The following is a 15821-nucleotide window of genomic DNA, read 5'->3' on the forward strand; positions in this document are numbered from 1 at the left end:
TTTGAAACGTTACCATTGTAAACTCCTGTATTCCAGATTTCCCTTCAAGCCTCTAATAGGACTGTCTAAGGGAAGGGAATTGGCAAGGAAAAGAAAGGATGAACTGAATATATACGTGAGGTATTTGCTGAATGGATCACCTCAAGTTGCAAAGGTAAGTGATACAAAACTTCAATGAAAACATATAGGGGTATAAGTTGGATAGTCCCCAAAACTGGGTGCAAAGATCGCAGTTATCCTGCGCGATTAACCCGTGCCCGTTGATTGCAATGTAAGAACGTAAGAAATGGGAGCAGGAGTAGGCCATTTGGCCCCTCGAGCCTGCTCCACCATTCAATAAGATCATGGCTGATCCGATCATGGACTCGGCTTTACTTCCCTGCCCGCTCCCCATAAGCCTTTACTCTCTTATCGCTCAAAAATCTGTCTATCTCTGCCTTAAATATATTCAATGACCCAGCCTCCACAGCTGTCTGAGGCAGAGAATTCCACAGATTTACAACCCTCAGAGAAGAAATTCCTCCTCATCTCAGTTTTAAATGGGCAGCCCCTTATTCGAAGACTATGTCCCCTAGTTTTAATTTCCTCTGAGTGGAAATATCCCCTCTCCATCCACCTTGTCGAACCCCCTCATTATCTTATAAGTTTCAATAAGATCACCTCTCATTCTTCTGAACTTCAGTGCATATAGGCCCAACCTACTCAACCTATCTTCATAAGTCGACCCCCTCATCTCCGGAATCAACCGAGTGAACCTTCTCTGAACAGCCTCCAATGCAAGTGATCCTTAAATACGGAGACCAAAACTGTACACAGTACTCCAGGTGTGGCCTCACCAATACCCTGTACAGTTGTAGCAGGACTTCCCTGCTTTTATACTCTATCCCCTTGCAATAAAGGCCAACCTTCCATTTGCTTTCCTGATTACTTGCTGTACCTGCATACGAACCTTTTGTGTTTCATGCTCAAAGACCCCCAGGTCTCTCTGTACTGCAGCACTTTGCAATTGTTCTCCATTTAAATTATAATTTGCTTTTCTATTATTTCTGCCAAAGTGGATAACCTCACATTTTCCCACATTATACTCCATCTGCCAAATGTTTGCCCACTCACTTAACCTGTCTTATATCCTTTTGCAGATTTTGTGCTGCCTGCTCACTATAATTACTTTTGTGTGCAGCCAGCACTAACCGCACTGTTGACTAGCTGTATACATCAGCAGGAGGCCCAAAATTGATACTTGTTAGCACTACTTAAAGCTAGCCTGCACCTCTTAAAACACAGGTACATTGTGGCTGGATCGGGTGCTAGGAGTCGCACAGGAAGCGAAACTCACTTGGGAAACAGTGAAGAATGGCACAACATGAGAGAAAGCGGGCACCAAGGTTGTCAGACGCTGTACTGGAGGCCTTGGTGGAGGAGATGGAATGTAGGCGAGATGTCCTGTGTCCACAGGGGAAGTAGGCCCTCCAGACAGACAGTCAAAAGGCAGTGGGAGCAGACAACCATGGAGGTCAATGCCAGGAGTCAAGCGCCAATCATCTGGATGCAGTGCTGAAAGAAGTTCAATGGCCTCACATGAGTTGTCAAGGTCAGTAAACGCATCTTTAAATGCCATCACCCACCAACTGCACCAATAGCCTCATACTCTCCCATTACTCACCTACCAACAATCTGTATCAATCAGGACTCATACCTAACATTCATTTACTCTACCACACTGTCACACACTTAACACTGCTACAAGCCTCACACTCATATCTCACAGCTTGCACACACTGCCAGCTATTCAACCATGACAGCCACATCACCCAAAGCGATTGCATGACACTCACTGACATACTTCCCTCTCTGTTGCAGGACAAGGTGGCACACAACTGGAGGCAGCAGGGATTACCATTGGGTGGGTGGGGGGGGGCAGACGTGTCTCCATCTCCTAACCCCCATGGAGGAGACGGTGTTGGCCATTATGGGAATGACCATTGAAACCATCGAAGATGAGAGTATCCTCATACCTAATCCTTCTTCTCACATCCCACTTCCCCCTCATCCCACAATCTCATCTGATTTACAAGCTGCAGATGGTGTAAGCATGCACCTCTTACTTGCACCTCCTCCCCGCACCACAGCCTTACCCTTGTGCCATTTTCATTTCAGGTAACCAAGAGGTGTAACCAGGCCAGGAAGTGGAGGAACAGGAAGAAGAGAGTGATGTTGAAGACACAGCACGGTCACTTGATTTCATACTCGCAGCCACCAGCTCAGATACTGACACTGTGCGTATCATGGAGAATAGAGTAGAGGTGGAATCTGCACTTGGCGAGACACCGGGCATGAAGGGGCAGCCAGGGCTGAGGTCAAGGATAGCGCAGGTGCCAGCTCGCCAGAGGGCGAGGTCGCACACCGGTTCCGCTACAGTGGACTCAGATGAGGAATTCGACGGGGCAGCCTACAGAAGATGGCTGATGAATATGCGTAACGAAATGCTTGGTGCATTGGAAGATCTGCCAGAAGCCCTGCTACGTCAAGGAGCATGGAGGAGTCCAGCACCAGCTTGCCACAGGGCTTTGCGCAGAGATCGAAGCCCATCCTTTTCAGCATGGAGGTGGTGGCCAACTCCATTAGCGCACTTGCGGACCCAACCATGATGCAGCGTCTGAAGGCCGATGTCGCAACTTCCATTGCAGCCCAAGCAGCATCCACCTAATATCTGAGTGCTGCTTTGGAAGCTCAGACTGTTGTCATCATGGCTGTGGATTAGTGTTCAAAGGGGCTTGCAGGAGATCACAGCAGTCCAGCAATCTGTCCTCCAACAGATTACTAGGATTTCATGAGGCGCCGTCCCGAGAGTGGCAGTGGCTCCGTGCTGTCCTCTCTCAGGATGACCGCATCCTTCCTCCCACCACTGCCACTCCGCCAGTGCCCGTGCTGTTGCCCGTCCGCCAGCCCAGACTGTTGCCACCATGGCCAAGATGGCGCAGTCCGACACCGGGCCTTCTAGGACCAGAGCTGCTCGAGGTCATCCTCCACGTCCATCTCCAATCTTCACCAATGAAAGTCATCAGCCTTTCACCAGCCAAGCCACAGCCACTCGGGAAGCACTGCGTAAGAGCACGAGGACAGGCACTAAGGGAATGCGCAAGGATGATTAGTTTATATTTATATTCAATATGGCATGATTTAATTTATAAATCGGGTTTAGACTGTTTATTTTATGTTGGTTTTTATTTTTGCTTTGTGGCCAAGCAGACGCTGTGATGGTCAGTGACAGAGGGAAGATAGGGTGAGGGACTGTTGGTGAATGGAGAATTGGGGTTGTGGTTACTGGTATCGCAGTCGAATTAGTTGTTCACGGATAGCCCAGGCAGAAAGGAGCTATCTAGGTTGCCTCCTCTCTTCCTCTTCATCTTTTTCCTCCTCCTCGTGCTCCTGCTCCTCAGCTGCTCGGAGTATAGCTGGTGGCAAGGGCTGTCCCCTCCTGATGGCGAGGGTGTGCAGCATACAGCAGACCACCGCGGATCTTGACACCCGCCCCGTCAGGTACTGCAGGGCTCCTCCAGAGCAGTCCAGACAACGGAAGCATTGTTTCTGCTCTATCATCATCATCATCATCATCATCATAGGCAGTCCCTCGAAATCGAGGAAGACTTGCTTCCATTCCAAAAGTGAGTTCTCAGGTGACTGAACAGTCCAATACGGGAATGACAGTCTCTGTTGCAGGTGGGGCAGACAGTGGTTGGAGGAAAGGGTGAGTGGGACTGGTTTGCCACACGCTCCTTCCGCTGCCTGCGCTTGTTTTCTGCATGCTCTCAGCGATGAGACTCGAAGTGCTCAATGCCCTCCCAGATGCTCTTCCTCCACTTAGGGCGGTCTTTGGCCAGGGACTCCCAGGTGTCGGTGGAGATGTTGCACTTTATCAAGGAGGCTTTGAGGGTGTCTTTGAAACATTTCCTCTGCCCACCTGGGGCTCGCTTGCCGTGTAGGAGTTCCGAGTAGAGCACTTGCTTTGGGAATCTCGTGTCCATGTTCTATCACATCTCGTGTGGCAGCATGGCGTACATTGTATCCATGCTGTGCACATCCACGTGGGTTGCGCATTGGAGTCATGAGCCATGTCGACAGTGGATGGCCTCGTTGCCCAATAGCCTTTGGTTTGCCGTGGTGGCTCAAATGCAGACGGCACAGTGGACTTCCGCACAATGAAGACACCATGTCTGCTGCCAGGATAGTGGGCACTGGCCTGTGTGATTCGCTGCCTATGGTGGACGTTGAGGGAGTGGAGTTCCTTTCGCTTCCTGTATATGGCAAAGCAATGTGCGTGCAGTCAGTGGCACCCTGCACCATGGGGAAGCCAGCAAGCCTAGCAAAGCTGCGTGCTCTCTCCGCCTGCTGCTCTCTGACAACAGAGAACAAAATGGAGTCAGCTCTCTTTGCATGGAGACCCTCAGTGACCTCCCTTACGCAACAGTGGACGGCAAACTGCGAGATGTTGCAAATATCTCCAGCTCCAGCCTGGAAGGAGCCAGGTGCATTAAAATTCATGGCCACCCTCACCGCCACTGGCAAGGCAGGCCCCGCCCTGTGCTGAGGTTTCAGTTGTGGCCGCAGCAGGCAGCAGATTTCAGTGAGGACGTCCTTACTGAACCTCGGACGTGTCTCACATTGATCTGCGCTGAGGTTCAAATCAGAGAATTGCTTCCTGAACACCATGGACGGATATGGTCTCTTGCTGAGAGCCCTTCTCCCCCTCCTCCCTCTTCTAGCTGCTTGTCCTGCTCTGCAAGGCCTCCGCTTATTCTCCCAGTCATTCCAAGAGGAATGCCTACTGTTGCACCCACATCTGGCAGCAACTGGTTTGTGCAGAAGCCTTGAAGTCAGGACAAAGTCCTTCAGTGCTGGCTACTTCACTCCCGGCATATTTTTGCAACTTGAAACATTTATTTTGGAAAGCACCAAACACTTGTAGAATCGTGCTGACAGCCAGAAGAAATCAACCAGCCACTAACCTGTAAGTATCCCTTTAAATAGCGCTGATTGGAGCCCCTCCTGCTGCCTAATATGTGCTCAGTCGTGTGAGGTCAAGTGCTCAGTCGTGTGAGGTCAGGAGAGGGCATCGGCTGGCGTGCATGTCAATTGGTGTTATGATCTGCCAGCTCTGCTTACTTCCAGCAGACGTTAGCTGCATGCATGCTATCACCTGCACCAATATGGCAGAAGTGTGCGCACTTCAGAAACCATTGTGGTCCCCAAACAGCACCTGTAGCGCCCAAAGAACAGGTGCTACTGATTCCAATTTCACGCCCATAGAATCATAGAATTTGCAGCATTATTCTATGGGCATGAAATTGGAATCAGTAGCACCTGTTATTTGGGCACTACGGGTGCTGTTTGGGGACCACAATGGTTTCTGAAGTGCGCACACTTCTGCCATATTGGTGCAGGTGATAGCGTGCATGCAGCTAACGTCTGCTGGAAGTAAGCAGAGCTGGCCGATCATGACACCAATCGACGTGCACGTCAGGAAGGCTCATTCAGCCCATCACACTTGTGTCAGTGACAGGGTCTGTGGCTCCCGTATTGGACTGTTCAGCCACCAAAGAACTCACTTTAGGAGCGGAAACAAGTCTTCCTTGATTCTGAAGGAATGCCTATGATGATGAGTGCTAACTCTTCTCTAATCTTATTTCCCTGTCTTTACCTGCAGGTATCCTTTTATAGTCTTCCATTTCAAATACTTAGGCAATTCCCTTTTAAGTGCTGTTACAGCCTCTGCTCCAATAGTTACTCATAGTCAAGCATTTCATGCTCCAATAATCCTCTTTGAGAGGAAAAAACATTCTAACATCTCCCTTCCTTCTCCTCATGATAGTCCTCAGTCTATAACCCCGTGTTAACTATTTGCCAACCATTAGAAACAATCCTTCACTATTTACATATAATTATATGCACAAACACTATCTCTGTTCATTGCATTCAAATAGATATCTAACAAAAAAACGATGTTTGTATTGATTCACTGCTCCAAGTTTTAACCTCTCTTTAATTGAATTTGTACCATCTGTCTTAATATCGATCCGAAATGTTTCGGCTATGATTAACCCATCCAGAGACTGTGAAAGCCTTTGTTCAAAGCATTACTGGTATAAAGAAAAAAACCTTTTAGTGAACAAGAGAAGGATATCTGTAGAATAAACATATGACCCGAGTATGATCCCTGGATCCCAATTCTAATCAAGGTTCAACTGCAGCCTGCCATTCCCAGTGTTACAAAAGTAATGGTGCTTGCGTTCTGCACCCAATTCAATTCAACGCGTACACATTGAATGGCAGATGAAACACCTGATTGTATTGCTCATAATCAGATCCATCTAAAATGAAGAAGTCAGGATTGTGATCCTCCAGTATTGCTGCTGTTAGATTAGGCAGCTGAGAAATGACTGTGGTGTTTGGAGCTTTGTGAGCAGTGTGCATTTGCTATTTGGTTGAAAATGAGAATCGCGAACTCTCTCCCAATAGTGCCATGTCCTCGATCCATTCTCATACCCAGTGCATTGCTGTCCAGTTGTGTGTGCAGGTTGGTCCATAGCTCCCTCTGCAATATGTTAGCTGTCACTTTTTTAAAAGACTGAGATTGTGGTTCTCTGCAATCAAAGGTATTCAGAAATGTAATTGCAATGGGCACAGGATAACTGCAAAAATAAAGTAAGTTAGTTTACCAGCGCTGCATTCTGTACGAGTCCATTAATCTTGACCAGCTTTGGTGGTCAATATAAATGGAGTCATTCGGATCACAGAGTTCAAAGTTCAGCTCCTCTGACTATGAATCATCCAGTGGGAACAGTAGCCATTAAGTCTGAGTGAAGAAAAAAACAATCTATACGGTATCTGCGAGCTGAATTTGCTTTCCAAAGTCCTTGAGCACGATTCTAATCAGTATGCAGCAGGTGTATCAGTGGATCTGTACCAATCGTCAGCAGTTTATGTGAGGTGTTCAGTCAATAGATGGATAAATTTATGATCCAGATGTAATGAGATGCATCAGCTATAGTTACACCATGATTTGAATCCGGCCCCCAGATTCCCTGAGCTAAATGATGCAATAAAGGGAATTATGAGTTTCCATTCCCTATGTCAGAATTTTCTTTATAATGTGAACATGTTTAACACTGGACTACAGTTCACATTTGTGTTTGATGCAGGTAGTTCAAACTATTAAATGCATTCAGTTTAATTCTTAAGTCTAGTGAGAAAAGGCAAGCCTGCTCCACCCAGAGTCCATGGGGCCGAAATTGTCCCTCTCCGAATGGCCCGTTAGCGCTAATAGGGTGCTAAAGGGTTTTCGCCTGGACACAGCAGCTAGATTGTGCACCCCAGAATTGCCCCCAGGCCTCAGAGCGCCAAAGTGCTTTGCACCGCGCCCCGCGATTAACGCACCGGCGTCATGACATCATCGCCGTGCGCGTCGAACCCTTATCGCCCCGCACCGACCCCTTTGTGCCCAGCGGGGGAATTTCACCCCTAGATCTTCTAGTAGGATTGATGATTTCCATAATGGAGATCCATTGATAAATTTGCACTCAACCAAATAGATGCACCATTAGCACTAAGGTTAAAAGTTCAATATGGCAACGTGCAAGGGAAGACCATGGTAGAACAAACATACATAAGGGGCGAAATTGCCCCGCGCGCAGTTAGAATTAAAAGAAAATTTAGCACCCGGCGAGATGGGCTGCTAAATGTTCTGGAATTGGGCTCTTGGAGCCAAAAAATGTTGTGTGGCGGTAAGGGGACGTTCACAGAATGTGACGCTCAGCGCCACGCTCCGCACCTCAGTGCCGTGCTGATGATGTCAGCGTGACGGGGTCATGCCGCATCACGCTGACGTGTCACAATGTTGCTCTCCTTTTAAAGGGGAGGGCCGCTGCGAACTCTGCAGCCGCTTTAGTGGCACCCTCTGGGCCCCCAGGGAGGGTGTCGGCCGGGCCAGCGGCCTGGCACCCAAGATGGGGTGCCAGTCTGCCTGTTGGCGGCATAGTTGCCTGAAACATCCACCGACACAGAAAAGATGGCGGCTATGTTGGCCGAGGGGCGCAAAGGGATCGGTGCGGTGCAATATGGTGGGCGTGCACGGCAGTGATGTCATCGCCATGCGTGCGCCACGCCAGAGCGCTAGTCATAGGGTGTGGCGGAAAGCACTTTTTGCACTTCGAGCCCTGGGGGCAATTCCAGGGGTGAGCGCTGTGGCCACCGCAGCCGGGGTAAAACCCTTTAACGCCCCACAAGTGCCTCCCGGAGGGTCTTTCTGAGATGGACAATTTTGGCCCCCGAATCTGTAATATAAGGTGGCTCGTAGTTGAAGCTGCCATTTTCCTTTTGAGGGAGGAATGATTCACACACATCCCAGTGCCATGCCTCCCCTTTAAGGACAAATCTCTCAATCTCCTGCTCCCAATGGAGAGCCAGACTCCAACGGAACATGAGCTTGCTGCCCTGTCTCTGATTCAGACTCATATTCTATTGACAGCCCTGCTGCTTCCCTTGCAGTTTTTAAAATGTTACTGATCTTGGCTCCAGCTCAGACTGTGAAATACCGAAGGTACAAATTTAACAATTAGACATAAATTTTTTATATGTCAAGTAAAAGTTGAATGGGGAAAGCAGAAGCGAGAGAGAGCGAATGGGAACTAGTAGGTAGCATTTCCCAAGTACATATTTTATTTATATTTGCTTATAATAATCCAGCTTTTTGAGCTGTTCCTGATATTTAACGTGCCATATTGCTGGAAAATTAGATCATTCATCGGTGCCATGGTGCTTGGGCTGGAATGTTTAAATAAAAACAGCCAGCCCAGAGATTACAGAATTATGACAAAGATTAAGAAGTCTATTTTAGAATGGAAGCGCTATTTCAATATTATTATTTCCCTGTTCATTAAATAAGTAGGAGGTGGCTAAAAAAAATACATACTGCAAGGCTTCTCGTACTGAAGCAAAAACATGAGCCTAAACATTCAGTTTAGTGCTCCAGGTACAGAGTGTCATAGCGCAGGATCGTACGTCAAGAGTTGGTTCAGAATTAACTGAGTGTGCTGACTTTCAAGCCCAAACTTCCACTATGGATGGAACCCCTTTTCCAGGAACTTTTTAATGTATTTATTCGTTCGTGGGATGTGGGCATCGCCTGCAAGGCCAGCACTTATTGCCCATCTCTAATTGCCCTCGAGAAGATGGTGATGAGCCACCATTTCAGAGGGTAGTTAAGAGTCAACCACATTGCTGTTTGTCTGGAGTCACATGCAGGCCAAACCGGGTAAGGACGGCAGATTTCCTTCCCTAAAGGACATTAGTGAACCAGATGGGTTTTTCCGACAATCCAGTACTTTCACGGTCACCGTGACTGCTATTAGCTTTTTATTCCAGATTTATTTCATTTAATTGAATGTAAATTTCCTGGCTGCCCTGGTGGGATTTGAACTCATGTCTCCGGATCATTTGTCCAGGCCCCTGCATTACTATTCTTCATCATCATCATCATCATCATCGTGTTAGGCAGTCCCTCGGAATCGAGGAAAACTTGCTTCCACTCCTGAAGTGAGTTCTTTGGTGGCTGAACAATTCAATACGAGAGCCACAGACTCTGTCACAGGTGGGACAGATAGGATGGGGGAAGGGGTGGGTGGGACTGGTTTGCCGCACGCTCTTTCCGCTGCATGCACTTGATTTCTGCACGCTCTCGGCGTTGAGACTCGAGGTGCTCAGCACCCTCCCGGATCCACTTTCTCCACTTAGGGCAGTCTTTGGCCAGGGACTCCCAGGTGTCAGTGGGGATGTCGCACTTTATCAGGGAGGCTTTGAGGGTGTCTGTCATGCATCTCACATGACTGAATCTTACCATGCTATACATGACTGTAACTAGAGATGACCTGTAACCACAAGCTTACCTTACCACCAGGGGTGCACTTGCAGGAGACACTGGATACCTGTTCCACACAGGTATATAAAGACAGGTCTCAGGCAAGTGCGGCATTCGAGAGCTGTGTAATAAAGGTGCAGGTCCTGAGTGACCTTGACTTCAGCATGTGCCTCGTGTGAGTCTGTACTGCAGGGGCAGGACTTTACAGTGGCGACGAGTTACGGGATTACAGAATCCACAGAATGGCGACCAACGGCTCAGATGAAAAATACAATGCTGGAGATAATTGGGAGGACTTTATAGAAAGGCTCCAGCAAAGCTTTGTAACCAAAGACTGGTTGGGGGATGATAAGGCAGACAAGAGAAGAGCCCATCTCTTGACCAGCTGTGGCTCAAAAACATACGCCTTAATGAAGGACCTGCTGGCACCCGAGAAGCCAGCAAGCAAGTCGTTTGAAGAGTTGAGCACACTGGTAAGAGACCACCTGAAGCCAGCGAGCAGCCTACACATGGCCAGACACAGGTTCTACAACGACAGATATGTTTGGACCAGAGCATTACCTGACTTCGTGGCGGAACTTCGGAGGTTGGCTAGCTTATGTGAGTTTTCCGATTAACGAAGGAGAGAAGTACTGAGAGACTTTTTTATTGAAGGAATAGGCCATGCAGGCATATTCCTAAAGCTCATAGAGAGCAAGAACTTGACCCTAGAGGCAGCAGCACTGGTTGCACAGACATTCTTGGCAGGAGAAGAAGAAACAAGGTTGATCTACACTGCGGGTACGACAACTAATGAAACATCGGAACAAGGGGTTCACAGCGTGAAACAAACCGCTACCCCCACACACAGACAAAGGCAGGAGAGCAGGCCCTCAACAGCAGGCAGTGGCGCCAGAAGCCTTCAAGGGCCACATGAACGGCCGTTCACACCTCATCAACCCACAATGCGAGCAATCAACTACAAACTGAGAGGAGCTCAAGACAGATCAGCCAGACACAACTCATCCTTTGGAAACAATGGAAGCGGTCTGTGCTGGAGATGTGGGGAAGGCACTCATCAAGGGGGTGTCGATTTCAGCATGCCGTTTGCAGAAACTGCAACTATACAGGGCATCTGGCTCACATGTGCAGGAAAACAGCAGCTCGGCTGGTATACGAACCAGAAGGGTCGGAAAGCGGACCAGAAGACGGTGGGGACAGTACCCGGGACAGCGATGTACAGCGGGTCAACACTATCAATGGCCACTGCTCTTACAACAAGACGCGTCCAATGATGATGAGGGTCCTACTCAACGGGATACCCATCAACATGGAGCTGGCTATGGGAGCAAGTCAATCTCTCATGAGCACTCAACAATTTGAACAGCTGTGGCCGCACAAAAGAGACAGACCAAAACTCACAAGCGTCGATACCAAACTAAGGACCTATACCAAAGAAATCGTCCCAGTCCTTGGCAGCGCCATGCTCTCAGTCACACACATAGGGACAGTGAACCGACTTCCCCTGTGGATTGTCCCCGGAGATCTCCCAGCACTGCTGGGGAGAAGTTGGTTGGCAAAACTAAATTGGAAATGGGATGATGTTCACGCCATGTCAGAGGAACGGACCTCCTGCTCAACAGTTTTAAGTCAATTTGAACATCTCTTTCAGCCAGGTGTGGGCACCTTCAAAGGGGCTAAAGTCAAAATCTACATCACACAGGATGCTAGACCAGTCCATCACAAGGCTAGAGCTGTGCCCTATATGATGAGGGAAAAGATTGAACATGAACTGGACAGGCTTCTGCGGGAAGGCATTATCTCACCCGTGGAATTTAGCGACTGGGCAAGTCCCATCGTCCCAGTCATGAAGCCTGATGGATCCGTACGAATCTGTGGGGATTACAAATCTACCATAAACAGAGTCTCCCTACAGGACCAATACCCACTGCCCAGAGCGGAGGACATATTTGGCAACTTGGCTGGAGGAAAACTTTTCTCAAAACTAGATCTCACATCTGCATACATGACGCAAGAACTGACCGAAGAGTCTAAGCTAGTCACCATCATCAACACACATCGAGGCCTTTTCATGTACAATCGATGCCCATTCAGCATCAGGTCGGCAGCTGCTATATTCCAGCGCAACATGGAGAGTCTGCTCAAGTCCATTCCGGGGACGGTTGTATTTCAAGATGACATACTTATCACGGGCAGGGACACCGACTCCCATCTCCGCAATTTGGAGGAAGTAGTAAAGCGGTTGGATCAGGTCGGCATAAGAGTTAAGGAATCCAAGTGCTTGTTTCTCGTGCCCGAGGTTGAATTTTTGGGCAGAAGGATTGCCGCTGATGGAATCCACCCAACAGAGTCCAAAACCAAAGCAATTCACGTGGCACCCAGGCCCCAGAATGTCTCGGAACTGCGCGTTTTTCTTGGGCTACTCAATTACTTTGGGAACTTTATGCAGAACTTAAGCATGCTGCTGGAGCCTCTCCACGTGCTACTCAGAAAGGGGTGCGATTGGTTTTGGGGGGACGCCCAGGAACGCACCTTCAATAAGGCACGCAACCTTCTATGTTCCAACAGTGTTTTGGATTTCTTTAATCCAGGTAAAAAGCTAGTTCTTACATGTGATGCGTCAGCGTATGGGGTCGGGTGCGTTTTACAACATGTCAATGGTGCGGGTAAATTACAACCCATAGCTTATGCCTCCAGGTCACTTTCGCGGGCGGAGCGCGGGTACGGAATGGTGGAGAAGGAGGCGCTCGCGTGCGTGTACGGTGTCAAAAAGATGCACCAATACCTTTTCGGGGGCCAAGTTCGCATTAGAAACCGACCACAAGCCCCTCACGTCCCTACTATCCAAGAGCAAGGCAATAAACGGCAACGCCTCGGCGCGCATTCAACAGTGGGCACTCATGCTGGCGTCTTACAACTACACCATAAGGCACAGACCAGGCACAGACAACTGTGCCGACGCGCTTAGCAGGCTACCCCTGGCGACCACGGAAGGGTCTGACAAACAGGATTGTGAGATAGTCATGGCAATCAATGCCTTTGAGTCCACAGGTTCGCCCATGACGGCTCGCCAAATCAGAGCCTGGACGGCCAGCGACCCCACGTTATCCTTAGTAAAAAGATGTGTCTTAACTGGTGACTGGGCAGAGGCTCGCGATGCCTGCCCCGAGGAGATCAAACCTTTCCATAGGCGCATGCATGAGCTGTCACTACAAGTAGACTGCCTGATGTGGGGCAGAGAGGCATTTGTCCAGGAGCTCCACTGCGAGCACCCGTGGATCGTTCTCATGAAGGCCATAGCCAGATCCCACGTCTGGTGGCCTGGCATTAACGCTGACTTTGAGCTCTGCGTCCGGCGGTACACCACTTGTGCCCAACTCAGTAATACCCTCAGGGAGGCCCCCCTGAGGCCCTGGCCCACGGACGCGGGTGCACGTAGACTATGCGGGCCCATTCATGGGCAAAATGTTCCTCGTAGTTGTAGATGCATTTTCAAAGTGGATCGACTGCACCATTTTAAACTCGAGCACCATCTCCACCACTGTGGAGAGCCTTGGAACTATGTTTGCAACGCACGGAATTCCTGACATATTGGTCAGTGACAATGGTTCATGCTTCAACAGTGCAGAATTCCAAGATTTCATAAGTGACCACGGCATAAATCACATTAAGACGGCACCGTTCAAGCCGGCCTCCAACGGTCAAGTGGAGCGAGCAGTGCAAATCATTAAATAAGGCTTGCTCAAAATCCAAGGTCCCACGCTGCAGGGCCGCCTGTCGCTTCTGCTGCTGGCATACAGATCTCGTCCGCATTCATTGACTGGAGTTCCCCCCGCGCAACTATTGATGAAACGGACCTAAAAGACAAGGCTCTCACTAATCCTCCCAGACATGCATTAAATCGTTGAGGCAAAGCGCCGTAAGCTAACTGAGTACCATGACTGAAATTCGACGGGGAGGTGGAATGAGATAGGGGACAAAGTGTTTGTGCTAAACTATGGCAGGGGTCCCAAATGGCTTGCAGGGACAGTAGCAGGCAAGGAAGGAAACAGGCTACTGGTGGTACAAATGGACAATGGCCAAACCTGCTGGAGGCATGTAGGCCAAGTCAAAAGTAGATTTACCAACAACACTGCTGAACCAAAAGCAGATTACAATGTGGCACTCACACCACACCTGGTGGACAGACAGAGGGAACAACCTGAGGAAAGGGCAATCTCAACAGATAGCCCAGGCGAGACACCAACAATCACATTGAACGAAACAGACAGCCCAGACGAGATACCAGCAATCACACCGTAAGAAAAACAGGCACCAAGGCAAACAACTGAACCACAACTAAGACGCTCCACGCGGGAGCGTAGACCACCTGAGAGACTGAACCTATAAAGACAATAAGACCTTGGGGAAGGGTGATGTCATGTATTTCACACTACTGTACATAACTGTATCTTACCATGCTATACATGACTGTAACTAGAGATGACCTGTAACCACAAGCTTACCTTACCACCAGGGGTGCACTTGCAGGAGACACTGGATACCTGTTCCACACAGGTATATAAAAATAAGTCTCAGGCAAGTGCGGCATTCGAGAGCTGTGTAATAAAGGTGCAGGTCCTGAGTGACCTTGACTTCAGCATGTGCCTTGTGTGAGTCTGTACTGCAGGGACAGGACTTTACAGTGTCCTTGTAACATTTCCGCTGCCCACCTTTGGCTCCTTTGCCGTGAATTAGCTCTGCGTAGAGCACTTGCTTTGGGAGTCTTGTGTCTGGCATGCGAACTATGTGGCCTGCCCAGCGGAGCTGATCGAGTGTGGACAGTGCTTCAATGCTGGGGATGTTGGTCTGGACGAGGACGCTGATGTTGATGCGCCTGTCCTCCCAGGGGATTTGTAGGATCTTGCGGAGACATCGTTGATGATACTTCTCCAGGTGTCTACTGTAATTGGTCCATGTCTCTGAGCCATACAGGAGGGCGGGTATTACTCCAGCCCTGTAGACCATGAGCTTGGTGCCAGTTTTGAGGGCCTGGTCTTCAAGCACTCTTTTCCTCAGGCGGCTGAAGGCTATTCCAGTAACATAATCGCTATACTACCGTACCCTCAGAGGAAATCTACCACATAATTCATGGGAATTTTCTTTTTCTATTTTGCAGAGTGATCTTGTCTATACATTTTTTCATTGCTTTCCGAATAATGAACGACCCTGTGTGTCACCATCACCAGGTACTGAAATTCCACACATTGGTTTTTACCATTCCATTTGTTATTGCTTGCTGACGTCCAGGCAACACATCCCAAATACCTGAAGATGAGATAAATATTTTCAGGCCACGGTTGATCAATTCTGATGCACTCGCTTGTCTTTCAGATGCTGTATCTCACACTGGGAAGCTGTCAGCCAGCATGCAGCTCTGCATCTCCTGGGAGAACAGCAAGCTGTCTGTGATGGTGAAGCACGTCAAAAACATTGTAAGTACATAGTTTACATCCGCCAGGCGTTCAAACCTGCAGTGCTGCGGAATTTTCTGTCAGCAGGACAGAGATGAAACTACAGAAGTATAATCCAGATGAGCTTTGCTGTATTTACATGGGATAATGCAATCCAGATATAATAATAATCACTTTTATTTATATAGCGCCTTTAACGTAGTAACACGTCCCAAGGTGCTTCACAGCAGTGTTACAAACAGAAAAATTTGACAGCAAGCCACAGAATAAATTAAGGCAGATGATCAAAAGTTTGTTTAAAGAGGTTTTAGCGAGCTTCTTAAAGGAGGAAAGAGAGGTAGAGAGGCGAAGAGGTTTAGGGAGGGAGTTCCAGAGCTTTGGGCCCAGGCAGCTGAAGGCACACATCCATCAATGGTTGAGCAGTTATAATGAGGGATGTTCAAGAGGCCAGAATT

General features: G+C 48.7%; 1 protein-coding gene across 13 annotated transcripts in view; it reads left to right on the forward strand.

Annotated features, from left to right (window-relative positions):
- LOC139278603 (phosphatidylinositol 3-kinase C2 domain-containing subunit gamma-like) overlaps positions 1-15821 on the forward strand; it is a 261681-nt gene that overhangs the window by 214097 nt on the left and 31763 nt on the right. For 6 of the 13 annotated variants that reach the window (XM_070897571.1, XM_070897573.1, XM_070897572.1 and 3 more), the window contains 3 exons: positions 37-154; positions 15072-15141; positions 15287-15387. In XM_070897571.1, the coding sequence (XP_070753672.1) occupies positions 37-154; positions 15072-15141; positions 15287-15387 (289 nt within the window). The remainder of the gene's footprint in view (positions 1-36; positions 155-15071; positions 15142-15286; positions 15388-15821) is intronic. The other 7 variants (XR_011596318.1, XM_070897577.1, XM_070897576.1 and 4 more) reach the window with 3 other exon arrangements.

Source organism: Pristiophorus japonicus, chromosome 13 (assembly GCF_044704955.1).
Source record: "Pristiophorus japonicus isolate sPriJap1 chromosome 13, sPriJap1.hap1, whole genome shotgun sequence".
In the NCBI taxonomy this organism is placed as follows: Eukaryota; Metazoa; Chordata; class Chondrichthyes; family Pristiophoridae; genus Pristiophorus; species Pristiophorus japonicus.